Source organism: Vigna radiata, chromosome 6, assembly GCF_000741045.1.
Source record: "Vigna radiata var. radiata cultivar VC1973A chromosome 6, Vradiata_ver6, whole genome shotgun sequence".
Lineage (NCBI taxonomy): Eukaryota > Viridiplantae > Streptophyta > Magnoliopsida > Fabales > Fabaceae > Vigna > Vigna radiata.
Genome location: NC_028356.1, coordinates 25,960,780 through 25,988,746, shown reverse-complemented (window position 1 = coordinate 25,988,746; position 27,967 = coordinate 25,960,780). Strand labels below are relative to the sequence as shown.

The 27,967-nt window shown below is 33.4% G+C and overlaps 3 protein-coding genes across 6 annotated transcripts; 2 read left to right on the top strand and 1 right to left on the bottom strand.

Annotated features, from left to right (window-relative positions):
• The first annotated feature begins 2,567 nt into the window (after positions 1-2,567).
• On the top strand, positions 2,568-4,370 carry LOC106763621 (protein FAR-RED IMPAIRED RESPONSE 1-like). Its single transcript, XM_014647789.1, has 2 exons — positions 2,568-4,124; positions 4,209-4,370. The coding sequence occupies exons 1-2, from the start codon at positions 2,568-2,570 to the stop codon at positions 4,368-4,370; spliced, it is 1,719 nt and encodes a 572-aa protein (XP_014503275.1).
• A 66-nt stretch (positions 4,371-4,436) lies between these two features.
• On the bottom strand, positions 4,437-5,655 carry LOC106763620. Its single transcript, XM_022782210.1, has 4 exons — positions 5,582-5,655; positions 5,099-5,501; positions 4,648-5,020; positions 4,437-4,459 (listed from the first exon to the last, which is right to left on the bottom strand). The coding sequence occupies exons 1-4, from the start codon at positions 5,653-5,655 to the stop codon at positions 4,437-4,439; spliced, it is 873 nt and encodes a 290-aa protein (XP_022637931.1).
• An 8,813-nt stretch (positions 5,656-14,468) lies between these two features.
• On the top strand, positions 14,469-22,410 carry LOC106764234. Of its 4 annotated transcripts, none has more exons than XM_014648485.2 (4): positions 14,469-14,730; positions 14,803-14,871; positions 15,323-15,508; positions 22,227-22,410. In XM_014648485.2, the coding sequence occupies exons 1-3, from the start codon at positions 14,563-14,565 to the stop codon at positions 15,500-15,502; spliced, it is 417 nt and encodes a 138-aa protein (XP_014503971.1). In that variant the 5' UTR covers positions 14,469-14,562; the 3' UTR covers positions 15,503-15,508; positions 22,227-22,410. The 4 variants fall into 4 exon arrangements, with proteins under 4 accessions (XP_014503971.1, XP_014503972.1, XP_014503970.1 ...); XM_014648486.2 differs by having other exon boundaries at positions 22,222-22,410; XM_014648484.2 differs by lacking the exon at positions 22,227-22,410 and adding an exon at positions 15,621-15,915.
• Positions 22,411-27,967: the final 5,557 nt, after the last annotated feature.

Here is a 27,967-nt window from a genome sequence, read left to right as displayed (position 1 = left end):
CTTTCTCAAGAACGTTCCTCTGACTACTCAGTGTTCTGGCTTTCTCAGTTTACTCAAAATGTTACCTTCTGAAGCTTTCAAAATTCACTTAAATAGCCAAACACACTGAATGCCAAAAGTCAGCTCACAACTGCCATGAATAATCGATTATTGTAAGTGATAATCGATTATTCAAGTCCGTTATAGAAAATTCAAAAAGAGATAATCGATTATTGTAAGTGATAATCGATTATTCAAGTGAGAATTGTGATAATCGATTATTGCTTCATGATAATCGATTATTGTAGTTCAAAAGCATATGATAATCGATTATAGCATGTCCATAATCGATTATATCAGTAGAAATTACAATGTTAATTATTTTCCTACTACATTCAAGAGACTACAAGTTGCTTTTAAATATTCTCCTATTACAAACAAAAATTACAATTTGCAGCATCATCAAAACTTGTCTTCAGGTTTTACCAATACTCCTTTATTGGTAACAAGGATCTTGAAGAACTTTCTTGTGCAACGAAGCCTGCATTGTCCCTGAAGGATCTTGTGCACATTTTATCAATCATTAGTTGACATAAACAAAAAATGTTAAACTTCAAAACGTAGAATACCTTGATTGTGAGTTGCATGTCTCCCAAACCATTAGGTTTACATTCTTTCAATATGCAAGCAACAAATGGAAGTACCCAAGATGATTTAGCCTCTTTAAGGGAGTTCAAGTTCTCCATTTTTCCATCAGTAACAAGTTCTGCATTAGTCAATGTCATGTGATGAACATATAAAAACTTGTAAATAGATAACATAATTGTGGACAATCATGATTTTAAGTTCAGTTGTACCATGGTGTTGGATAAACATTTCAGCCCATTTCCAAGCATTTGAATTGAAATCTCGTTCAAATGTTGCTTGAGCAACATCAAGAGCAAATTCTTGTGTGGACTTAGGTTATTCAGTATTTGTTCTATTCAACATAGCTGCTTGAACATTACCTGCTGGGCCAGGTATAAGGGATGTAGAAGAATCACATTTTTTCAGAAAGGATTCAAGGACATTGTCATCATACACAAGGTCTTCCCATGCATCCATGTTAATCGTTCCTTAATCTGCAAGAAAACTAAAATCCACAGAACTATTACAAGACATAATAAGTGAAAAAATAAATAATCAATATAATTAACGACCTTACAAATATGCTGATTTTAGTTGAATGGGAATGGCCATGACGGAAGTATATATAGAAATCTTTTCAAATTTTTGTCATTTATTATATTATATTTTTATTTATTACATTTCATCTTAATGGATGGAGCATTTAATCACAAAAATTTTATTAAGTGAAGAGCCTGTTGCTTTTTTTGCACATATTGGTGAAAGAGAAAATATTTTTTGCTTGCTTGAATGAACATGCATTTAATGTGGGGTTTTAAAAAGTTACTTTTGCAATTAATGAGAGGTATGAGAGAGAAAACCCATTGAACATTGCTTCTAAACTTGGGTTATTTGTTGCATCCGTAACACTTCCATTGTCTTGGTTGGAGCTCAACCTTGGTGACTTTGACTTCATCTTCCTTCCACCTTCTTCATTAAAGACATACCTTACAAGCATCTTTTCGAGGTTATTGAAGACAACATTTACGAAGACTGCACTTAAATATGTAGTGGAGTTTGTTGAGTTTTACCTTCATTAAAGGCAGCCATAAATTCACCCTGTGTTGGTAAGAACATGTAACCATTATCTTTATTTCATTCAATGAGAAAGTAAAGTGTTCTCATTTTCTGCAATTTATATTTATTATTACCTATAACATTTACAATGTTGTCAATGAATGTTTGTATAATATTGTCTTTAAATTTATGATTCCAAATTATTCTGTTATTGTCATTGGTTAATGTTTTTATTTGAACACATTAATTAGGGTGGGATTAGTTTCATTTCATGGATGACAGAACAAGAAGTAAAAGCAATACTAGTGTAATGCCTGAGTCTAATATCAATTGTGATGACCCTAATGAAAGTTTTGTTGACGTTGAACCAACACTGCATATGTGTTTTGAATCCATGGACAAAGCGAAAAAGTTTTATACAGAATATGCCATTACACGTGGATTTTGTGTTAGGACAAGAAATTCTAGAAAGGATAACAACAACAATGTCAATTATTTGAGATTAGTTTGCTCTAGGGAAGGGAAATACGTGTCATCAATAAACCCTGAGGTGAAAACCCTTCCTACCCAAACAAACCAATGTCCTGCTGGCATAACCAGTTCAAGGAAGGATGAAAAATGGTTTATAAGGACGGTTAACTTAGACCACAATCATGACCTATGCCCAAAGAATTCAAAGCTTTTTGTTGGGAATAGGAAACTTACCATGCAAGCAAAACGAACATTACAGGTTAATGATGATGCTGGAGTCCGGATAAATAAGAGTTTCCTCAGTATTGTCAACGATGTAGGGGGATTCGAAAACATGGAATTCATGGAGAGATGCTAGAAACTACATTGGCCAACACAAAAGATCTTTATGCAAAGACGGAGATGGACAAGCCCTGTTAAGACACTTTTCCTCCATGAAAGATTTGAATAATGACTTCTTTTACGACATTGAATTGGATGAAGGCAATAGAATTTGTAGTGTGTTTTGGGCAGATGCAAGAAGTAGGGCTGCTTGTGAAGAATTTGGTGATGTCATTTCTTTTGACACAACATATTTGACTAATAAGTATGAAATGCCTTTTGCGCCGTTTGTTGGAGTTAACCATCACGGTCACTCGATTTTACTCGGATGTGGATTGCTATCGTTTGAAGACACTTCATCTTTTGTTTGGTTGTTCGAATCTTGGATGAGATGCATGGGTAATAAGGCCCCAGATGGGATTATCACTTATCAATGTAGGGCAATGGCGAATGCCATCAAAGAAGTCTTTCCTAATAGTAGGCATAGATGGTGTTTATGGCATATAATGAAAAAAGTGCCCAAAAAATTTAACGGCTGTAAAGAATATGTTAACATCAAAAGTGATCTCAATGCACTTATCTATGATCGTGGTTGTCCGACGGAGTTTGAGAATGGGTGGTCTGATTTAGTTAGCACATATGGATTGGAGGATAATGAATGGTTATTTAGTTTGTATGAAGAAAGACATAAATGGGTTCCTTATTACTTAAGGAATGATTTCTGGGCTGGAATGTCGACCACACAAAGAAGTGAGGGAATGAATGCTTTCTTTGATGGATTTATAAATTCAAGTACTTCACTTCAACAATTTGTGGTCCAATACGACAATGCACTAAAAGTGAAGGCTCAAAAAGAAGTACAAGTTGATTTCTCCTCCTTGAACACCACAATTGGCTATGGGTCACAGTCACCAATTGAGAGACAATTTCAACTTGAGTACACACATGAAAAGTTTGAAGAAGTACAAAAAGAATTTCGGTCTAGGATGAATTGTTTTATCAAAGAAACCGTGGCGGACGACTTCTTCAACATTTACACAATCAAAGAGGAGCATATGTGGGAAGGAAAATGTTCAAATAAATTTTACAAAGTGCACTTTGATCCAATGACAAAAAATGCCACCTGTTCTTGCCTTTTATTTGAGTTCAAAGGCATTCTTTGTCGACATTCCCTTTTGGTTTTTGGACAAGAAGATGTTTATAGTGTGCCTGTGAAATACATTCTAAAACAGTGGAGTAAAAATATCCATAGAAGGCACACTCTCATTAGAGCCTCGTATAGTAATATCAATCAACAACCTACCATGCAAAGATACCAAATGTTGTGCAAACAATTCAATGAGATAGAAGAGGTAGCATGTGAGTCTGAAGGTTCTTCTAAAGAGCTCATTAAAGAACTTGAACTGTTGCGTGAAAAGTTTGGATGTAGTTCCTCCATGAGAAATAACATCATCAGTGATGGGGGCGAACTAAGATACGACAAGCCGGAATCCGTTACAATACAAGAAAGCAGCTGTGCACGTGATGATGTACTTGTCCGTAGCCCTGTGCAAGTGAAGCGAAAGGGAAGACCATGCACCAATAGATTGAAGTCTACCTTAGAGAAAAAAACCAGTCAAAGAAAACGAACTTCAAAAAAAAGAACTGCAACACCATGTGTTGAAGATTCTGTGAGTAATCGAAGTCTTTATTTGTTTGATGTAATTGCGTTACAGTGTACAATTTCTCCAATTTTTACCATTTTCTTCTTTCAGGAAAATGCATTGCAGGATGTGACAAAACCTCCAGACTTTGCCCCAATCGGATCACAATCTTTCCAATCTTACCAACTATCACAAGAGTCACAAATTGCGGTTTCTGGATTTATGTCTTTGTTAAATGCTATACATAAAAACTATGATGAAAATATTAGGTGATGTGAATACCTACTTACGTGTACAAATGTATGTACGTGTACAAATATATACGTGTCTTCAAGGTTGTCAAACTCGAGAGTTTACGTAAACTCGTGAGAGTCCAGTAAACTCGACTCGTAAACTCGTAAGAGTTTACTTTGTATGAAAAAAAACATAAATAACATCCTAATTCAAATAAGATAACAAAATTATATAAATTGAAATACATAAGTTTATAGAAATATTGTTCATAAAAATATAATGTAAAACATAAATTGAAATGTCAAAGTCTCTATGCCTAATCCTCTAAAAATGGCATCATCATCTCCATCATCTCCATCATCATCCTCATCTAACTCTTCCTCTGATGAATGTTGTGCATCCTCATTGTTCTCAAATGTTATGTTATCAAGATCAATAGCATCTAGAACAGGATCTGTTGTTGCTCCATCTAAGTGAACATTTTCACTATCATTTTCACCTTTAACTTGATCAATCTCAACAACATCATTTGTCTCTTCAGCTATCCATTCATCATCTGATTCTATGTCATCAAATGGAAGAGCTATAGTTTTCCGAATTTGTCTACTTTTCAGCTTGGAGTTATACATCACATAAACTAAATCATTCATCTTTTTTTGATGCAAACGATTCCTTCTCTTTGTATGAACCTAAAATGAAATATAATATTTGTAGTGAAGATATAAACATAATAAAGGAATTTATAAATTAAAAATAATTTAAATTACCATTTCAAATGAACTCCAGTTACGCTCACATCCAGAAGAACTACAAGTCAAGCTTAGAATTCGAATAGCAAATTGCTTCAACTCTGGAGTTCCATCACCAAACATGTCCCACCATTCCCCGGGATTTAACTCTTTCCTACACTCTTTTGCATCTTCCATTTCAAACAATCCTCTAGCATTATGAAATTCAACAATTTGTAAATTAATTTTTCTTCTTTCTGCCATATCTGGTACCAATCTTCTCATGCAAAAATACAATCCTTCTTTCACCTCTCCACCAGCATCAGATCTAAAGTTAGGTTCATAGTGGAAATGAGGGTTTAAAAAATAGGCAGTTGCATGCAAAGGCCTATGAAGTTGATTATCCCATCGAGCATCAATTATTCTCCAAACCTCTTCATAACTACATCAATCATGCTATATCAGAAATAATCTTACACATAAGTAATTAAACATTAAATGAGTAAAAGTTTGAAAATTTACCTCTTTTTGATGTTGTTAAAGTTAGACCTAATTTTCTCTTTTGCATAGTCCATCTCTTCAGAAATGAAGCCCATTGCGGGTTTTACATCTGAATCCACTAATCTTAAGACAACCATAAGAGGGGCAGCCGCTTTCAAGCATGTGGAGACATTCTTCCAAAATCGGCTATTAATACTACATGTGCTACTTTTCTCCCCTCTTGTGATGTTCCAAACTTGCTTGTCTTCCATTCCTCAGAGCTGAACATGGTCAACAACGATGCCTTCAATTCATGAAGACAAGCAAGAGTTAAATAAGCCATGGCAAATCTAGTCACACCCGGTCTTATAAGGTCTCTACCTTTAGTAAACTTTTTCAATAAGGAAATCAACATTGATCTCCCATAAATGTAAGTGGTAATTTTTCTTCCCTTCTTAATGGTCAATTCATGGACCTTCAAATTCTTTTCAAAATCTTCGAATATTAAATCAATGCAATGTGCTGCACATGGAGTCCAATACAATTTTTCCCTCTTTTGCATCAACAACTCTCCGGCTGCCTTGAAATTTGCAGCATTATCAGTGACAACTTGCACAACATTTTCTTCTCCAACAAACTCGACAACATCATCTAACATTTTGAAAACTTTATCAGCTGTTTTTGAAATGTCTGAAGTGTCAAGTGAATAAAGAAAAATCGTCCCTCTAGGACTATTCACCAAGAAGTTGCAAATAGAACGTCTTTTTCTATCCATCCAACCATCAGACATAATTGTACATCCAGTTTTCTTCTACTCCTCCTTATATTCCTCAAGATTTGAATCTGTTTTCTTCACAGCTTGTTTCAAGAGTTTCTCTCTAATATCATGATAAGATGGTGGTTTGTATCCAACTCCATACTTACCAGTCATTTCACACATCTTTGCAAATGCTGGATTTCTAATTACATTAAAAGGAATGACACTGGTGTAAAAGAATTCAGCAACTTGAGCATCAACTTCTTCTTTGAATCCTTTTTTCATCATTTGATTTATAGTTGCTTGAACTCCCCCCTTACTAGTAGTAGCAACTTTTTCTTTTCCTTTAAAATCGAATACCTTGTGTCCTCCTTCAAGACTCTCACTTTCTTCCTCGTCTTCACCGATATTTATCTTTCTTTTCTTTAATGAAGCATTCTTAGCTTCTGCAACTATTTTTATCATCAAATTCTTTATTTCATCCGGAACAGAAGCACAAGGTTCAGAATCTTCTCTAGTTCCAGCAAGATGATGCTTAAATCTAAATATGCCTCCACTTACAATCTTTGAGCAATAGTTGCATTTCACCTTTCTTCCATTACCATTAACATCAAATCCATGTTTCCATCCAATATCAGATCGATTTCCCGGAGCATTTTTACTTCTACTTCTAACTGATGAAGATACACTTGGATTAACTTCTTCGGAATTTGATGTGTGTCCCGACATAGTGAGATAAGCTTTTTCACTACAAATATAAAAAATAAAATGTCCAAAAGTTAAAATTATTATGGAAGCACGGTTTTTTTAACAGTCCAGGGAGCAACACTTTATTTTTGAAACAAATAAAAAGAATGATGCATTGTAGTGTTGTAAAGTGGTGCAATGTTTTAAAAAGAAATTACTATTAAAATATATGTTGCAGTGCCCGTAACATCAATTATTAAAAAATTGATATATAAAAAATTATTAACCCCACATAAAATTATCAAAAAATTATTTGTTGCAGTGTCCGTAACATCAATTCAACTTAAAATATATAAAATAATATATGTTGTAGTGGCACGTGAACTCAAAGTACAGTTGCAGTCCATAAAAATGTTTAAAAAATATGTTGTTGGCCCATGACATCAACTCATCTTAAAAATCAATAAAAAAAATCCATGTTGCAGTGTGAGTGTCAGTGCCAAAAGTGTTTAAAATATACTTTGTAGTGCCCGTGAACCCAAATTTCAGATTTTAGTGAAAGAGGGTTTGCACTTACAGAACCCAGAAGGATGAGAACGAAGGCGCGACGGAGGCGTACTCGAACGTTGAGATCGACGACGCGACGGAGACTGAGTTCAAACGTCGAGATCGACGATCAGTGGACTGCGAACCTGATGAATGAGGAAGCGACGAAGGGCGAGATCGAACGAGATAGAAAGCGAGAGTGCGAGAAAGAAGATGAACAGTGAAAACCAAGATGAACAGTGAGTGAATGTTTTAAAAAACCTAATCTGATGCGTCCTTAAAACGTAGTTGTTTTCTGTTTTCGAATTTTTTTTCCAAACTCGCACAATCAGAACCAAACTCGCGATTTTAAGCGAGTTTAGCGAGTCAATAGCCGAGTCTAGCGATCCTACTCTAAAAACGAGTTTGCTTACGAGTTAACTCGAAAACATAGTCTGAACTCGTAAACTCGACCGAGTTAACGAGTTAACTCGCGTTTTCGATAACCATGCGTGTCTTTGTAGAATTTAATTTTTATTGCAAATTGGTTGCAGCAATTTTTCTTTGAAAATCATTGATTGGGGCAATTTATGTCATTGTAATCGTTTACGTTATTTGTGTAAACGATTACAAAAACTGCACCCCTCATTTAAACGCTCTGTTATGAATGTGCTGCTGCCACGTCCCTCACCTTAGGCCTCTTTCTTCGTCCATTCAAGTACCCACGTGCCCCGATTTGAAATCCCTAATCAATAACCTTGCATAGCCACTCCCCCCATTTAACGAACCCTCTTCAATAACATTGCAAACCCACGTTCTCCATTTCACTATCCCGCCACTTCATCTTCTCGAACTACTTAACTTGTCCAAGTAGGCTTCTAACATTCATCTTCATTTTAAATCCCTAACCTTCGTGCAATGGCTGATCACGCTAAGAAGATGCAAAGGGCCTCTTCATCTCGTGGTGGACGTCGTCGCCACCGTAGCCCGACCCCATCCCCACCACCATCACCATCACCATCCCCATCACCATCAACACCATCTTCGACACCATCATCACCACCTCCACCAAACAATGCACTCTTCTCCAATGATTAACAATATCAGAAATTTTCTACCCATTTTTTCAATCGTGAAATCTTGGAAAGCAAATTTCTAGAAGACGGGTGGTTCGAAGGTAGGAATTTCCAATTCTACGACATATTGTCTGAGGCTGGTCTTCTAGAATTTGTTTCCTTACGAAGAGATTTGTACCCGGAATTAGTCAAAGTCTTTTACTCGAACATGACAATTTTGGGTACGGGGGTAATTCGAAGCGAAGTGAAAGGGAAATCAATAAAAATAAGTCCTAAACTTTTCAATCAGTTGGCTTCACTGCCAGCCGGTGGTGTTCGTTACGAAGGAAGAATGGTTGATTAGTGGAAAGAGCACTACGATTCTATAAGTGCTCACCAACTAGTGTGTATAGATGATGCAGACATACATGGAAGAATTCTGGCAGGGCGAATGAAGGTACAACCTAGGATTCTTCACTATGTTCTTACTCGAATCTTACTTCCTCGTGCAACAAATAATGGTCAAGCGTCCAAAGAGGACATTGTCATCCTGTGGGCTCTTTTTAATAACATGCAAATTAACTGGGGACATCTGATCAGAAAGAAGATGAAAACGGCATTGAAGGACAATGCAAAATTGCCATATCCTCATCTGATCAGCATGTTCTTGGAGCTGTTTGAAGTCCCCACTGAAAGTGATCCGTCTGAGGGATTTAAGTCCAGACTAAGGATAGGATCTGAAGTAATCGGGTCATTTGGTTATGTCCAAAACGAAGAAGGAGAGTGGGTTCCAAAAAAGAAGACCCCTAATCCACAACCTGGTGATCCATTACAACAGCATATTGATGAAGGTAGTTCATCGACGTCACTAAACGATGTGCTGAACCGAATCCAAGAAATGCAGTCTTATGTTGGTTCAAGATTAGACTCTGTCGACACGCATTTTGAAAACTTGCAGATTACCGTGGAGACCAAATTTGATGCCTTTCATACGCAATTCTCCAACATGGAGTTGGCAATGGGTACAAGATTAGAGTCGTTGGATTCGCGAGTTGGACACATTGACGAAGAAATGCAGCATTTCCGAACCCGCTTTGACAACGATCCTACTACTTAGAATGTGCTTTTATTATTTGCTTGTTTTGATTATTATCTATTGTTGTTCACATGACAATGTTATCTCAGTATTGTATCCTGACTTTAGTAATGAAGTGTTTTGTTTTACAACAAAAGAAAGTCTTGTTTCTGAATGGTATATTTTAATAATTATAATCAATGGTCCCTTGTTTTGTCAAAACTGGCTCCTGCACAAGAAGATTTTGTACAAAAACCAATTTATTTCCGAGTAATCGTTTACACTATAATGGTAAACGTTTACATGGGCTTTTCCAACATGCAGTGGTTGCATCACCCAAACGATGGTCTTTAAGGTCAATGATTTAGTCAAATGCTTTTATGGAGCATTCAATTGTCATTCATTGTTTGGTGAAACAGTTTGACTAGAGTAATAATATTTTCAAATGCTTTTATGGACCATTACTTTTTCATTCATTGTTTGGGGAAACGATTTGACTAAAGTAATAGCACATTAAAAGGCACGACTAAGGGGCTATTTAAAGCCATTTAACTTTTCATCAACTTCCCAGTGACAGTCAACATCACTGTTACCCAAATATTGGAAGGCATAGTTTGACCAAAAATTTTGGAACACGTCAACAAAGAAGTTAAAGACCTATAAATTCCTTTCCACCGTATCCTTCAAATGCACTCACACAAACATATCCATACTTTCAGTATCTTCTTCTCAAAACCATGGCAGCATCATCAAGCACTACAACATCAACAATCTTATGGGAGTTCTCAACCATCCACTTGACAGATATGGTAAACATGTTGTAAATTGTAATATCTTTTCTTCACACATTTTTTATTATTCATAATTTCAAACAACTACTGCAGCATTATGGGTGGGTGGATAGGCATTTCGCTGCAGCGTTTGAAGCCGAATTAGGAACTACATGGTCGTTGATGGACAATCACGGTCACACACATTTGGTAACGTATAACATGAACGTAACTCATCCTAGAATTACAACTGGATGGTCATCACTGAAAAACCTTTATCATGAAAGGGTTAATAATGCCCACATTACCTTCCAGTATATCAGTAACAACAACTTCAAAATTATAATATACTTTGGTCCTTGCACTGACAAGACTAGGCAATATTTCATTGATCTCTGTACTTATGATCCTGATTTGTCATTGTTCGCTGTAAAATTGACTAAATCACAGTGTCAAGGAAGTCATTGGTACGTATGAAACACTTTTAATTTTCGCACTTAATTTTCATCACTTTTAATAGTTCTGAATGTCATTCACTTCATCATCATAATGCCACAGGACTTGCGAACAACATTTGGGAACGAAATTAGGAACAGAGGCTTCACAGAGGTTGTGCTTCTTAGTCATAACGATGGCATCATGTGCAAGGTTTTGGTTTCACATTCAAGAAATTCAACAAAGTTTGGAAAAGGATGGAAAGAATTTCGCAGACAATATGGCTTGAAGGAAGGAGACGTTGTTGTCTTCGAGGTTTATCATCATAACCATGATATTACAGTAGAAGTTTACATCAATGGTTGTAGTTGTATTAAAAACAACCCAATATCGGTGTGAAAGTTAAACGTTGTAATCAATATATTTTCAATTCCTGTAATTGTTTTTTTTTTATTAATAATATATATGTTTAATGTTATTTGGATTGAATGTTATTGGGTGAAATCACCATATTGTTATTTTTTTTTCCAAAAATTGTAAACGATTACAACACCCTTTTTCCATGCACTTGACTAAGGATTTCCTCCAACCACTTTGTGTGAACACAAGACCTTCCCCAAAAGAATTAGGGGTCTCCAAAATCAACTCTCCACCCCCTACACACAACTTAAAACCAAAATCATCACAAACCAATCCAAAGACAATCAAAACGTGAAAATTTTACACTGTGGTCCCCTGTGTACAAAAAACTGGTTCCTTTAGAAGAACTTTCTGTACAAATTTAACAAAACATACGCGTAAACGTTTACAACCAAAGTGTAAACGATTACAACACCCTTTTTCCATGCACTTGACTAAGGATTTCCTCCAACTACTTTGTGTGAACACAAGACCTTCCCCAAAGGAATTAGGGGTCCCCAAATTCAACTCTCCACCCCCTACACACAACTTAAAACCAAAGTCATCACAAACCAATCCAAAGTTTGGCAAAAAGTGAAAATTTTACACTGTGGTCCCCTGTGTACAAAAACTGGTTCCTTCAGAAGAACTTTCTGTACAAATTCAACAAAACATGTGCGTAAACGTTTACAACCAAAGTGTAAACGATTACAACACCCTTTTTCCATGCACTTGACTAAGGATTTCCTCCAACCACTTTGTGTGAACACAAGACCTTCCCCAAAGGAATTAGGGGTCCCCAAAATCAACTCTTCACCCCCTACACACAACTTAAAACCAAATTGTAAACGATTACAACACTCTTTTTCCATGAACAAGGTTTCTCTATCCAACTAAGAATGTTGCCTATGTCCACATGTATTGTTTCTTTCATCCATTAAGTCCAACATCAATAACAATATCTGTCAAGTGTAATATTTAACAATTGCATCGTAACATTATTTCCCAAGGGCAATGACATAACTCATTCATTTAACTTCAATACCATGTCACAAAATGAAAGTTCAATGTAACATTCATTACAATTCAAATTACTAAACAAATCTTTCAACAATACAACATCTCTCAAGAACAACGAAAGTTTAAAATATGTAAACATATCATAAGGTCACACATGTTTTTTTTCTTAGAGTTCCAGTAAAAGGAGTTTTAAGAGCTTTGCTCTTGAACCGCGGTCGTGAACCCTTCCTGACATAAGTCTTCAATGCAGCTGCATCAGTGGACATGGCTCTGAAGGAAGTGCCTTCCGGGGAAATGCCTCCCGGGGAGAAGGAAGGATCTTCACGTGCCACACTCGGTCCACCTTCCTTCGGTCGTCTTCGTCTAGATTTTTCAAAAGCAACTTCTTCGTCCAACTTAACAACCTCCCTTTTAAGCCCTGCAACTAGATTTTGCTGATGCACCAATGTAGCATAACACTATCTTTCAGGCTTCGTTTCAATATTTTCTTTGCGGAGGGTGGTTTATCAACTTTAGTTTTCAGGCTAGGTTCGTCATCTTTGTAATCATTTGTTGCGCCAACATCAAAATCATCAACAACCTGAAATTCAACAAATAATATCATACCAGCAACACATACATCATAAAATAAATAACTCAAACATTAAACATCATACCACACCACTTTGCAAAGCTTGTTTCACAATGTTGTCTCCCAAATGTACATTCATCCAATGCAAAATTCTAGGAGATTTGTGTATTTGACCTTTCGGAGGTAAAAATTTCTCACATAACCAAACCTACAAAAAATTCATCATCACAAACGCTACTCAAAAATACAATTCAATCCACAACTCACAACACAATTACAAAATAAATTTACTCATATTACCTGCAGCATGTAAGTGCATCCATCAATGTAAACATTGCTTGTGCCTTTTCCTTTCTTCAATCCATCTGAAGCATTGCACAAACTACGTACCAAGTAACGGTACACTAAACTACCCCAACAATAATTACCCAACCCACTTAAATTGTCAACAACTTCATACAAAACTTGAAACACTCTTCCACTACGATTGGGAAATAATAACTCAGATATCCCAACTAAAATATACAAACTACAAAAATCAGAACAAGGAATCTTCTTCTTACGTTTCCTCATCATACATTTGTAAACCAAGTCTAAATCTTTTGTGTCTTTCCCTACATATTTAACACATGAACTTTTTTTATAATTTTCTTTCAAGTTCAAGTCCTTACCTTCTGAACTCAACCCCAGACCTAAACAAAACTCATTCTCAGTCATAGGGACTTCTTTATCTCCGACTATAAAACAACCATTAGAGTCAACCCACTTGACAAGTAATTCACTCAATATATTCCTAGCCAACCTAACTTTAGTACTCAAATCTAGGAACCAACCAAAAGGAGTCCCAGAAATCAATGACCTCTGCTCCTCTGTCAATTCCTTGTTCAAAGTTGATATATAGATCGTGGAAAATGAGTGCCTAACCGTCAACTGCATCAACCACAAATGCTCAAAACCCTAAAACAAAAGCCCAACACAAAATGGAGAAAACTAAAATAGCCCAAGGATCATGGCGCTTACCTTTGTTGAAGAACTGGCCATTTGGAAATGAATGGATGACGCACCAACACCAAGGACGAAGAACGATGTAACGAACGAAGAGATGAGACACCAATGAAGAGGGTATCGTCAGCGATGGCAAGAACGAAGCCCACAACCACACCGGAATCAGAACAAATGAGATGGAGAAATCGAAAGATTGGAAGAACGATGACACCAGCGGTGAGACAGAGAAATTAGATGAAAGAGAACGTTTCAATCCTATGAAACAGGTCAAGGGCAAAACGAGAAATCCAAAATTCAAATCTGAACCTCTGCAGTGACGCTAAAATTTCAATTTTTTAAAAAATAAAAAACCAACAAATCCCATGCCGACACCTGACAATGTCAAAATGATGTTAGAATTTTGATGTCAAAATATCGGAACGCTATTTTATTAACACATAACTATACTACTCAACAAAAATTTTCAAAAAAATGATAAAACTAGGTGAGTTTAATTTAGCGTGGCATAATTTTTATTACAGTTTTTTTTCTTTGTTATTTGTTATTTTTATTGCAACAAAATTAATAATAATATGGCTTATTATTCCAAATTATTTTTTAAAAATTATATTGTTTCCACAATAAGATTCCAAACAATATTTCACCGCCGTTGAAAGGGGAGAGGAAAGGAAAAGAATCTCAAACTTCGGTTTGATTGGAGAAAACAGAACAGAGAGATAAAAAAATGTCAATGAGAGGAATCGGAGGGCCACTTCTATGCATTGGAGATCTCCTGAACGACGTCGGAGAAGAACAACAAGGACACTCTCTCCGTCGTGAAGCTTCTCCCACTCCCTCCTCTTCCCATCTCAACGATAACGATCCACCTACTAACCTCCTCACACTCTTCCAGGTTCGTTCTTTGCACTTTTCATCTATTGCCCCTTATGTTGCGTTGAAACGACATTCCTTTTCGTCGTTTCAGGAACATTACGATCACTTGAATTCGGCTCTCTCCGGCACCGACCACTCTTGGACTTCTCTTACTTTGAAGGTATTGTGCTATTCATCTCAATCCCTAACCCACAATAAGCCATCACAATAGAATAATTCAAACTTAGGTGAATAAACTAATTCTAAAAAATAGGACAAGGTAGGAAAATTTCATTTTAGACTTCCTCTTATTATTATTATTATTAGAGTTTAATTTCTATGCATCAAGGTAGAAAAATTATTACACTAACAAAAATTGTATAACTTTTAAGGTAGTTATGTTAAAGGTCAATAAGCTTAGTATAGATGACAATTTGTGATAAGAGGGCAATGTATAATCCTTTTACTACATTGTGATTGTATAAATGATTTATTTATCTATCATTGTAATGATTATCGTTATTGGTTCATGAGGGAAGGGCAAGGGGATTTCGTAGTTGATCCTCACGTTCTTACTATTAATCTGTCTTCATATTGAACTTATTGTATATTATTTTACCCTTTTTGTTCAGTTATGCACTTCTTTAGAAACTGCTAATCAGTTGGTTCAGTCGACCAACTCAAATGTTGCATCCTTGTCAGAGAAGGTTGAGGAACTGCAGAAAATTGTTAAGAGAGGGGATTCTGCGATAGCAGCAACGAAGGCACTTTATTATGTTACCCCTGACAATCACAGTAGTGCCTCAAAGTGAAACAAGGTTAGTAAAATTGTATATCTGGTATGATTGGACAGGGTATTTGTTATTGTGTTTATTTTTGGTCTAATAGAAGGATTAAGTACGATTCAGTCAATTTTTGTTTAAATTGTAGTTGATCACCCTGGGGCATATTATCTATTCAGTGATGCTTTCATACCAAGTATTATTACGTTTGTTTTCCTCTACTAAGTGCTTTGTAGTTAAAGAAAACCCAGGGAATACTGGAGAAAAAGACAAATACATACTATTGTTTTGTTTCTTAAATTTTATGTTGTATCTTGTTGTCATATAACATTAGCATTTACTCATGAACCAAGAAACTAGCATACACTAGGATTAGGAGGACTGAGGAACATATGTAATTTGATAATAATTAATTGATTCCTAACATTTGTATGTTTGATGAATATAATTTTTCATATTTATAACAAAAGCTGCATTGGTCATTAGAGAATTTGACAATTCAACCAATGTCCTTGCGGCTGTGTTCCTTCACAGGGTCTGGTCCAGCTATACTTTAGGATTTTTGGCATGGCTATTGAATTTGATTTGTTAATAATTTGAGTAACCTGAAGTTTTCTCTTTTTCTTCTTTTCCACTTTTGTATCTATTAGATATCTAAGGATACAATTTCCCCCCTGGTGAGATAGTTGCTATGTTTCAGAAAACATAATTTCAAAATGCTCTACTAATTTAAATCCAGAGCAAGAGTTCCAATGTTTGACTGGGGATATGTTTTCTTAAGATCTACAGTTACACACTTAAAATACTATTCCTAAAATCTATTGACAAGATAGGCCATAAATTTCCAATTATAGATCTGAATTACAGATATATTATTAATTAATACAAGGATAAAAAATTGGGGTGGTTGTTGTAGTAAAAACGGCTTGGAAGGGATGGAAAGTTGGGGTTGAATGGAAGACGCGGTGCTTTGAGGAAATATGAAGAGCGTCAAAGGCCATATCGTGGGGTGGTGGTATGGTAGTAGAATGAGAAGATAAGGTGGATAGTAGAGTAGTGAGGGCGTGGTTGAGGATGTTCTGCATAGTTTCCAAAGCAGTTTGGCGAGATTCTAGGGCTTGGTTAAAGGCGATGTAGCCACCATCATGGTTTCTAGAGTAGTGTTAAGTTGTATTTGAAGGTTGGCTAATTTGTCCAAAATGGATTGCAAGGTTTCATTTAGGTCTTTGTTTAGTTGAGGAGGCATGGAGGTTGATCAATGAAAACACAAAAAAATGTTATGCTCTAGGAAGAAGAAAAATAAACTAAACAAAAAAAATGAGAAAATTTAAAATTTTTCTCTTTGCCTTTCTTGTTACATGGATAGGTCTTATAAAATCCTTGAATTATTTCTGTGAGTCAATCCTAGAGGGACATCTTTTTATTATTCTAATAAAACATATTCCTGAGTGTAATCACTGAACCATATAGGTTTTGATGTTTTCTTGGTGGGCCTGATGATTCCAGCCTGCTGTCAGAAAATGTGATACAAATTGGGGATCGTTAAGACAAACATCCGAAAAATACAAGATGGACAATCAGGAATATTTGTCTAATATTCTCTGCATACAAAAAGAAATTGATGTAGACACTAGGGAAGAATGCTTTGTGAGAACTTCAAAGTGGGACCGAATCATACGTCTTAAAAAAGGTTACAAATTGTTGGAAGTTCCACATCGACTAGAGATAAGGCCAAATTATAATATATAAGTGAGGTGCAAACCTCACCTTACAAGCCGGTTTTGTAGGGTTGAGTTAGGCCTAGAACCCACTTCTAATATGGTATCAGAGCCATGATTAAAGCCTATCCTAGCGAGTTCTAAGTGGACATTTCTGTTTCTATTCCACCCATTGTCGGGCCAATATTGGACCACCCAATTTCTACTATCACGCACGAGATGTCTATACCTCGGCATGAAGGGGATGTGTTGGAAGTCTCACATCGACTAGAGATGGCCAAATTATAATATATAAGTGAGGTGCAAACCTCACCTTACAAGCCGGTTTTGTGGGGTTGAGTTAGGCCTAGAACTCACTTCTAATACAAATCAAGGATATTACCATTGAATATATATGTCTTAAACTTCAAAAAAGAACTTCCGTGAGGTTTGTCCAATATGGAGAGTGATTAAGGAACTATAGTTATCCATAATAGGGTCTTATAGTGGCCTAGAGAGGCCATAAGCTGCTACAAAGTTTTGAATAACGGATATATGAGTTGTGGTCATGGCCAACATAGCGGCCTTAGCAGTGTTAGGCCAAGACCTTTTGCAAACCCCCTTTTTTCTAAAAACAAAAACAGCATTATTTTTTAAGTTTTTCAGGTGAGAAGTTGAGATTTCCCTCCTCTATTCAGCATTTAAAAAAATCCCTAATTTGATGTTGTTTCCCACGCTCTGTCTACTGTGCAAGCAAGACTCACTTTGCTTGATTCATAATTACCCATCTTCTTTAGTATCTTCTAGAGACACTAGATTTTTTTCTCACTTTGCTCTGAAACATCCGTTTCAAACCTTGAATCCTCCACCTCCTCTAGTTTTTCCTCTGGAGAACCCCCTCCTCTCCTATTTTGATTTAATGCTTATTGCTTAAGATGAAGAAGAGCCTTGTATTCAAAATTTAAAATATGAATAACCACAGCATCAATTTTATCTACTTAGGGGTTGACTACATAAATCACATAATGCCACCATAGCATTGGATTTGGTTAAAACTGTTCACCATGAGATTCCTTTCAATATTTTATTCAGCTTCTTTCTTGGTCTTTCTCCACCCTTTTTGGCAAGGCTGAAAATCATGTGATCTACTCTTCTAACTGATGCGTCCAATGTCCTTTCATTGCGTCAAAACCACCTTAACTGTTTTTTCATCTTTTACGCCTTTGAATTTTGTTTCTCTTGTTATTTTTTACTTGTATGCTTTACTTAAAACAGTTGTAGTTCTCACAAAATAGAAAATTCACGGTCTCAACAAAGAAATATCAGACAAACTATCACTAAATCAATAATTGACAAAATATAAGGCATTGCTAAGAAATTCAACTTATATTTTGGAGATTAGAGCTCTGGACCATGTAAGGTGGTTCTCCTACTTCGTTCTAGAGATCCTGAAACAAACTTTAATTTTATTAACCGTGAAATGAAATGGAATCACCTATTATAGCTCCTCTTGATTATTAGAATTTTATGAATGAATCTCAATCCTTTGTTTTCTTTGTTTTAAACTCCTTTTACTTTTTATTTAAAGACTCCAAAGAAATAGATAAAAGGTTTAAAATTTACATTAGCTGTTTGTTATATGAATTGTACCAAAAGCAAGACCATGACTATCAAATATAATTTTAGATTGAAATATAATTGAAAACAGGTTTGATGGGGATGATGAGGACAATTGTGCCTTATTTTGAAATGTTATTTTTGACGGCTCTCGGAGAAGAGCATGAACGAGGATGAGTTTCTACTAGGCATTAACGATATTTTAGTATTGGATAAGTTGAATGTTTCACTATTGTTTTTATGAATCCATGCATTTCTCGGTAACGCTTTCTATTTTAGGAATATTTTTTTTAATCCAAAGACATTTTTATTTATGAGCAAAATAAAAAGGAAAATCATCTAAATGACAATTATGTTACAATTGTTCCAAGACTGATGAGTCGTTATACTAATATATAACGTGACATCGGAAGTATCAGTTTGCTATATCACCAGGTTGACCTTTACATCTGGGATTGGGCAAATCATCATTCGTGGATTGGTTGGCAACTTGTGTTGTTCGGGTTACTCTAGTCATGATTAGGTGAGATAAGAGGGAACTCTGTGTTATCTGAAAACACAAGAAACACGAAAAAAAAACATTTATCTTATAAATAATCTCAATCATCTTATGGGTAAGACCACTTTGAATTAGGAACAGGAAAGTGGGTCATGGCTTGCCAACCCCTAAAAATTTCTAAGTTTGTTTTTTATTATATAATAATATTATATTTTAAATTATTAATATTTGCAAATTAAGTTTTTATAATAAATTATTATTTTAATTTATCTAATTAGAGATATTAATTAATTAATTAAAAATTTAAAAAACATTTAATGTAATTATATTTGTTTAAAAAATATTTATGAAAAAATCTGCATTTTAACCCGTTGATCTTGTCATTTGCAAGGCAAGTCAAGATTAGTCCATCTTAGTTAGAGATGGACAAAATTAATTTAACTGTCTTGAACTATTATATAAAACAAAAAAAATACTGAATTGCTTACCATAAAAATTGAACGGTATAATTTTATAGTTCAATTTTAGAAAACTGAACATTTGAAGTTATAGTTAGTTAATTAATTAATTTAAAACTAATTCGTTTTATACTTTTTATTTGTTTGAAAGTCTCTAAAGGTTGATTTGACCAAACTTTGTTCGGAGTCGATTCAACTAAATTCAGTCGATTTTTTACTGGAGTTGACTTGTCAAATTTGATCAATTTTTGGAAAGGGTTGACACAGTCGAATTTCGGTTGGGATTGACTTGATCTAGTTTTTCTATGTCTGACTCAATCGAATTTGACCAATTTTTAGCTGGGGTTGACTGGGTCGAATTTGATCAATTTTCAACTAGGATTGTCTCAACCATTTTGTTGTCATCCTTCCTAGCCAAATTCCATTGAATTTCAACCAGGGTCGTCTCGGTTGAATTCAACCAGTTTCGACATGGACCAACTTAACTAAGTTTCGATCATGACCATCCCTACCAAATTCGACAAATTTTTTATTAGGGTCAATTCAACCAAATTTGATTGATTTTTTGTCAGGACCAACTCGACTGAGTTTTGGTCAGGACCAACTCGACTGAGTTTTGGTCTTGGTCGTTCCTATAAAACCCTTGAAAACTAGTTATATTTAAGAAAACAGATAAACTTTTTATGGTATAGAAAAATATGTATAATGTTACAGTAAAGTACGTATGATACTATAGTGAATACGTATAATGCTACAATAAATATGTATGATGCTATCGTAATATACTCTCATGAAAAGCGTGTTGCTACCGTACTGCTACAGTAACAATGTAGTACAACTACAGTACTACTACAGTACAACTATAGCAAAATGTAATACAACTACAGTACTGTTGTAGTAACCCAAATTTTAACTATAAATACGGGTGAAGAAATGAAGTTTTTCATCATCGGGAGTGAAAGTGGTGAAGAGAGAGCAAGAATTTAGTAGCAAATAAGGAGATTGAAGGGCTAGGATCTAAGTAATAGAGAAAGTTGTGAGAGCTTCTGAAAGGTGTTTAGATTGAGTGTAGAAGGTTTTGAAGGGTAGAGAAGGGAGGTATTGCTCAAATTTCATAAATAAATGATCAAAGTAGTTCTTTAAGAGGTAAGGGGAGCTGATATTTCTTTGTTATTATAGGCATTGATGGTCTAATATTGTTGTGGTGTAAGGGGAACTATCCTTTCTATTGGTTTTCTGTTTGAACATTGTTGATGAAAATGGTCTGTGATCTTGTATTAAATTTGTGAAGGTGCAAATGCTAATATTGTAAGTAGATGTTAACTTTCTTTTGATTATTCTATGTTCTTTGTTCAAAATATATGATGGTGAAATCGTTGGGTTGTGAAAATCTGATTGCTGGATTAATGTCTTGAGATGATAATTATTTGAAATTTATTAAACTAGTTAGGGAATAGTTTTGCTAAGGAAAGACAATGTACTTTAAGTTTTCCATTGAGTTGCACCTCTCTTTCCTAAAAGTCTACTCAACAAGCTTTCAACTTATTTCTTTTCAAAAAACCTCTTTAAAAAATGCAAATAATTTTTCATTTAAAAATATTTCACGGCTATGAACTGTGGTTTCTAGAAATGAATTTGAGAAAGTCAATGCTGGGGATTTTGAATTTCAGTGACGATTTCCCTATCGTTATGAATCATTTGATGATTCTTAATGTGTGAAGAGTTCGTAAATGATGTTAGCATGAATTTTGGGATACTTTATCTTATCAATATGTGTATGGTTGATTTATTGAGAGTTGTCATGTTTGGGTGTTGGAAATGTATTATTGTCGAACTATGGGATAATGAATGAATATGATTGAGTTGGATGGATGAGATGATATGATTCGTTGGGATGTATGAATGTGTAATGATGAATGTATTTGTGGAATTTTTAGTTATGAAATGGTGTATAAGTCTTTATTGTTGTAATTGTAAATGTGAGAACTGTGTATTTGGTTTCCACAATAAGGTTTTGGGCTTAAGCAAAGTGACTTAAGAGGCTTATGGAAGTAGGTAGAGAGCGGTCTGACCATAAGGCTTTGGACATAAGCAGAATACTCGTAAGTCCTATGGAAACAGGGGAAATAGATCTTGACTATAAGGTTTTAGGCGTAAGCATAATATATTTGTAAGGCTTATGGAAGTAGGCAAAGAACGATCTGACCATAAGGCTTTAGGTGTAAACATAGTATATTTGTAAGGCTTATGGAAACATGCAGGATGACTCTGAGAGGGGTAAGAGTGACATTATGTTACGAGGAATAAAAGACATAATAAAATCAATTGATGGCATTAGAATAATTGTGTATATTGAATTTTAATGATGTATGTTTGAATTATATAAGGTGAGTGTGTTTTAAGGATTGTATGTTATGGTTAGCTCACCCTTGTTTGTTTGTGTTTGTGTCATGATCGTATAATTCGTGATTATACAAGAGCAGATAATTTTACAAATGGAGTTTATCATGCATAAAGTTGAGAGACTTATGGGGATAATCAAAGTTTGGGCTTTTTGTAAAATTTATTTAAATGATTTGAAGATGATTATTAAGTTATTTATCATAACCTATAACTAGTTTGTAATGAAGTTTATATCTTTTCAGTCTAAAATAATCATTTTGAGAATCTCATGTGACTCTCAGAAGGGGTGTTATAGTTCCAATCAAATTTCCATTAATTTTCGACCAGGACCAACTCAGTTAAATTTCGATTGAGACCAACTTGACTAATTCCCAGCTTAATTTAGTCAATTTTAGGTCAAGGTAGACTTAACCAAGTTTTGATTGTGCTTGTCCCAACCGAACTCGGTCAAATTTTGGCCTCGACCCAATTTGAGATTTTGCCAAACCTAGTTGATCTAAACCTTTGGTTCGACCCGACTTATCTCAACTTTTTAATTTTGTTGTTTGTGGAAGAATTTATGTTTTTAAGTAAAAACAAATCTTTCCTTTCTACTTAATTTTAATATTTTTTAAAGATTTGTAAATAATAGTTCATTTTAATTTGTTAGAACAAAAAGTAATTTAGTTAAGTTCGTCTAAACTAATTTTTATCTCAATTCTTTTTATATGAACTATTTTTTGGTTTTAGTGCAATTTAATTAATTTTGTCCACCTTTATATATATATATAACGTCTTTTTGTGGGATTTTTTGTTTTTTTTTGTTTTGAAATTATTGAAATTAATAAAAAATCAACATCAACATAATCAATTATTTTGTTATTAAAGTGGAAAACAAATGAACGAACATAGTAAGATCAATAAATTGCGGTGTCGTGGGTTGGTGTGTATTGGTGAAAGAGAGATGATAGAGTGAAAGATAAACAAATTGGATAAGTGAGAAAGGTTAATTAGTGTTAAATGAGTGTTTATGATTTTTTCAGTTTAGGCTACGGTAAGGTTGGAGTGAGAGAGATGAAAGAGAAAAGGTTGAGAAGAATGAAGGATGAGAGAAAGGTGACTAAGGATTTGGCGATTATTTTTTTTTTTTTTTAGTTTTAAAAATGTAAATTATTCAAATACTCTTGACTTTAAAACTTACAATCCATAATATGAGGTATTTTTGTCTATTAAAACCATGTACACTTTATTAAAATGTACCAACTTAAAAAATAGCTTACATATGTTAACAAACCTATATATATATATATATATATATATATATATATATATATATATATATATATATATATATATATATATAAACATGATCTTTCAATCGAATTTGGCCAATTTTTGATTAGGGTCGATTAAGCTAAATTTCGATTGAGACTAACTTGACTGAGTTTCGTCTATTTAGATTTGGACTGACTTAATCGAGTTTTAAATGTGTCTATCTCAACCTAATTTTAATCACGACTCGTTTCAATATTTTACTCAACCTGACTTGTCTAAACTTTTTGTCTGACATAATATTTTTAAAATTTTATTGTTTATGAGAGAACCTTTCTATTGAGTAGAGTAGAGACAAATTTTTTCTATCTAATCAATGTTTTTAAATAACATTTTAATCTAATTTATTAAAAGAAAAAATAATTTAGTTTAATTTGTTTAAATTAATTTTTAATTCAGTTTAAATAAATTATTTTAGTTTATTGTAATTTTTAACCATTCAATATAACTTAATTAATTTTATCCACCTACTCAACTCAAAATACTAGTAATTTATTGTATATTCATTATACAATATATAAATGATTAGCCAAATACTAAATTTAATACTTTCTGATGAACAAACCCAAAGAATTTAAGAATTCACGTATCAACCATGTGAAAATCAAACATAAAAGTTATATAAGGATTAAAAAATTGGTGGGTTTGGTCAATTTTTGCGTCCTACCTTGGGACATATCCACTGCCAAGTGATTTTCTTGCAGTCACAACAGTTGAATAAAAAATTAAGAAATTGTTAAGATAAATTAAGGAATCTCTTTCTATGATAATTGAGGAAAACATATGGCACTTTAAGAATGTACCTTCTTTTTCTTCGTAGTTTGTTCTTTTCCTATTTTCTTATGTTGACTTCCTGTATTGGGTGGATGATGTTGAACATTCCTATTAATTAAAAACAAAACAAAAATATTATTTTACAAATTGATTTTATATGATTAAGTTTATTTTATTTAATAATATAATAATAAGTATGATATAAAAATATTAAAAATTATAACATATTAAACTATTTAATAAAATATATAATTTTATTTGTATACATAAATAATATTATTTATAAAAATTAATTAAAGTCTTCTAGTATGATCAAATTTACATTGACTTTTTGATTCTAACACATTTGAGAGGAGATTTTTGAGATTGGAATTTTTTTTTTACTTCTACTTAAGAAAGCATTTTAAAAGAAGATTTTTTTTCAAGGATGAATTAGGGTTGAGCTCATAAGCCATAGTTTAAATTGACATCTCAACTAACTAATTTATGTGACAAAACAAGTGTACGAAGATTAGATTGGCTAGCTTGAATATAAAATTCTCATCCGAGCTTTTATTTTTTAATAAGTTTTTACCTAATTCAATTTTGAGTTTTGATAAATTTAAAAAATTTTAATTGATTTTCTATTAAATTTGTATTATATTGAATATTTAATTCATTTAGCTTTTTAAATTAATTATATGAAATGATAATTATTTTATATTGATACTCAATTTAAATATGGTCATATAATACTTTGTTACATCAAATCAAGATAACCATAATCTCCCAAATGTATTTAATGAAAATTATTATTCCTCAAATGTTTGGACACAATAGTCATATCTCATTAACTCTATATAAGAACTTTTCAAGAAATATAACTTACTTAAGTCTTATATAGAACTGTCAAAATGGGTCATAACCCTTGAGTCAATCGGGTCTACTACGGGTTCGAGTCGTGTTGGATTTGAAAAAATTGTATTTTGTTTATGCGGATGAGATTTCAACCTGTCTCTTTTAAATCCGATTCATGCGGGTTGAACCCATAGTGGGTCGGGTTGGCCCACCAACCCATCTACCTAATTTTATTTTATTAAAATTTAATTTTAATTTTATAAAAAGATATTTATTAATTTTTTTTGCTTGAAAAAATTATTTAAGTTTCTTATTTTCAAAATTAATTAAACACTCATGTTGGGAGTAAAATTTGGGAGTGAAATTTGTTTGAAATTGAATTATAGAAAGTTTGTAATTTTTTATATTTAAAAAAATTGTAATTAAATGAGCTAGTGAGCCAACCCGTTTACTCACCAACCCGTAGTGGGTCAAACCGAGTTCGAATTTTTTTAACTTGCTAATAAATGAGTCAGGTTGAGTTGGCTCACTAAGTGGCCAACCCATGGTGAGTCAGGCCGGATGAAGTCGGGTTATCCGTTTTGACAACTCTAATCTTATATTCATATTTTGTATTACACTCTAATAATAAAGATCCTTAACTTTCTTACTTAAATACCAAAATCTTTTCTAAGTAAATGTCAAAGCCTATTTATTCCAATCCAAAGCTTAGTAAGAATAAGACAGTTAACAAAAATTCAAAAGCAAGAGAAGTAAAATAATACCCAAAATTTATATTATTTTACCCAAATAAGGTTAAATTCAATTTTTGAAGGTATTATGATGTTATGTGGTATTATGACAAGGGAAGCTAGTTAGTTTTATTCATTAATTGTGATGTTTTGTGGTATTATTAATTTTTTTGTGGTATTATTATGTGGATGAAGCTTTGTGATGAAAATAAGGAATTATAATTTTATTTAGAATTGAGATGTGATGATGCTGATTGTGATAAACAATAAAAAAACAATATTTTTTGTTTAATGTAAGAATTTAAAAATGCGAAAAGAAAAAACTCACAAAAAATACAAGATTGAGTTAGATCAACTTTAACCCAATTGTAAATAAAATCCAATCTAATTTATTTAGATTGAATTGGATACTATATAATAATAACAATACATTATTGATATAAACAATAAAAAAAAAACATAATTGGAAGAATATTAAATAAACATTTTTTTTAAGAATTCATTAATACGAAAAAATTTCTTTGCTAAAAAATAACTTATCCAACTTAGAACATTTTAAATGAATAAACCTTAATTGAAATTATCCTTAGTGTCTTTAAATCTTTATTAGCATATGAAAAAAGAAAAAAAAAATTCTTGGATGTGATTACATGCATATTAAAAAAATCACCTTACTTTGACATATTATATTTTCTAAAGAATATTAGATATTAACTGACATGTGTTCTTGGTCATGTATTTCCCAATAAACATATAATTTTACTTCATAATTATCTTCTTAATTTACAGAAGTCAAGTAATTGTTTTTTCTCGTTTCTTTTGGGTTGAGATTCTTGTTAATCACATGAAGGAACAATTGTTATTGGATTGAGTAAATTAATTAGAAGTTCATATTCTCAACTCTTTTCCCAATAAATGGTGGCCAGCTTTAATTTCTAAATATCTCTAAAAGTTGTATCTCTGCCATATGTTTCACATGATTAATTATTCCAAAAGACATAATTTAGTTGTTTTTTTATATACAGTTATACAGATATTTTTTAGTGTTATTTCTTTAAATAAAATCGATGAAATAATTAAGATCATTCAAGTTATTAAATTAAAATATTATCATATCTGTTGGTATCTTTTCTTTGTAAGCTCGATTAAATGTTGTTAGTGTTGACAAATGATACTTTAATTAATAATATTTTGTTGTTTGTTTTCCCAAATTAACGAGTAGTTTGGAGATAACATATAAGAATTTGTGAATGTGGGATAATAAATCTCCCTAGTATTTAGGTTAAATTAAATCTATTAAGATCTTTATTGATTTTTAAAAGGATTTAACTTATTCTTATTCTCCTAATTTAATATTTAAGTTCCTCCTCTTATAGGTCTAATAATTCGTTGGAAAACAAATCTACTATGTAAACAAATTAAAACCCAACATTCACTAATCCTAGTTCCGAAAACTTTCCAAGAACTTGATTACTACGTATTGTCAGGTGCTTTATATAATTTAAATAGAAAATATAAAAAAAAAGGAAATTATTTGTATTTCATAAAATATATTCTTTAAATTTATCATTTAATTAACCTCTAAAAAAGACGTAGAAGGTGTTAAAAAATAGGGTAGCGATACGTTGACAACGAATTTTTGCCAACGATTTGCCAACGCCACGCGTCATGATTCTATTTGTCATTTTTAATTTTTTTTTTCAACTAAAAAACTGATATGAAAAAGGTGTTTTTGTGGTATTCCGAAAACACCCTCAAGCATTTTAATCAGACTTTGCCCTTGGAATGCTTTATCTCTCTCCATTTTAGGTTTTCCATTTTCTCTGGGGAGCCCCCTCTACTAGAGGCAGGGAGTAGCGTTGGACTTTTGGTACAGAGGCACAGGTAAGCGATTACAGACTGTCTGTAATCGATTACACAAGCACATAAGTCACAAAGTCCCTCTTCCTCACATATGCACTTGGATAAAATATCACACAAACCCCTAACCAGTTGTTGGTCCTCTAAAAACAACCAATAATCTCAAAATCATAACTTAAATTCTAACCAAGTCAGTACCCACCACACACTGGGGAGCCCCCTCTACCAGAGTCAGGGAGCAGCGTTGGACTTTTGGTACAGAGGCACTGGTAATCGATTACAACCTGTCTGTAATCGATTACACGGGC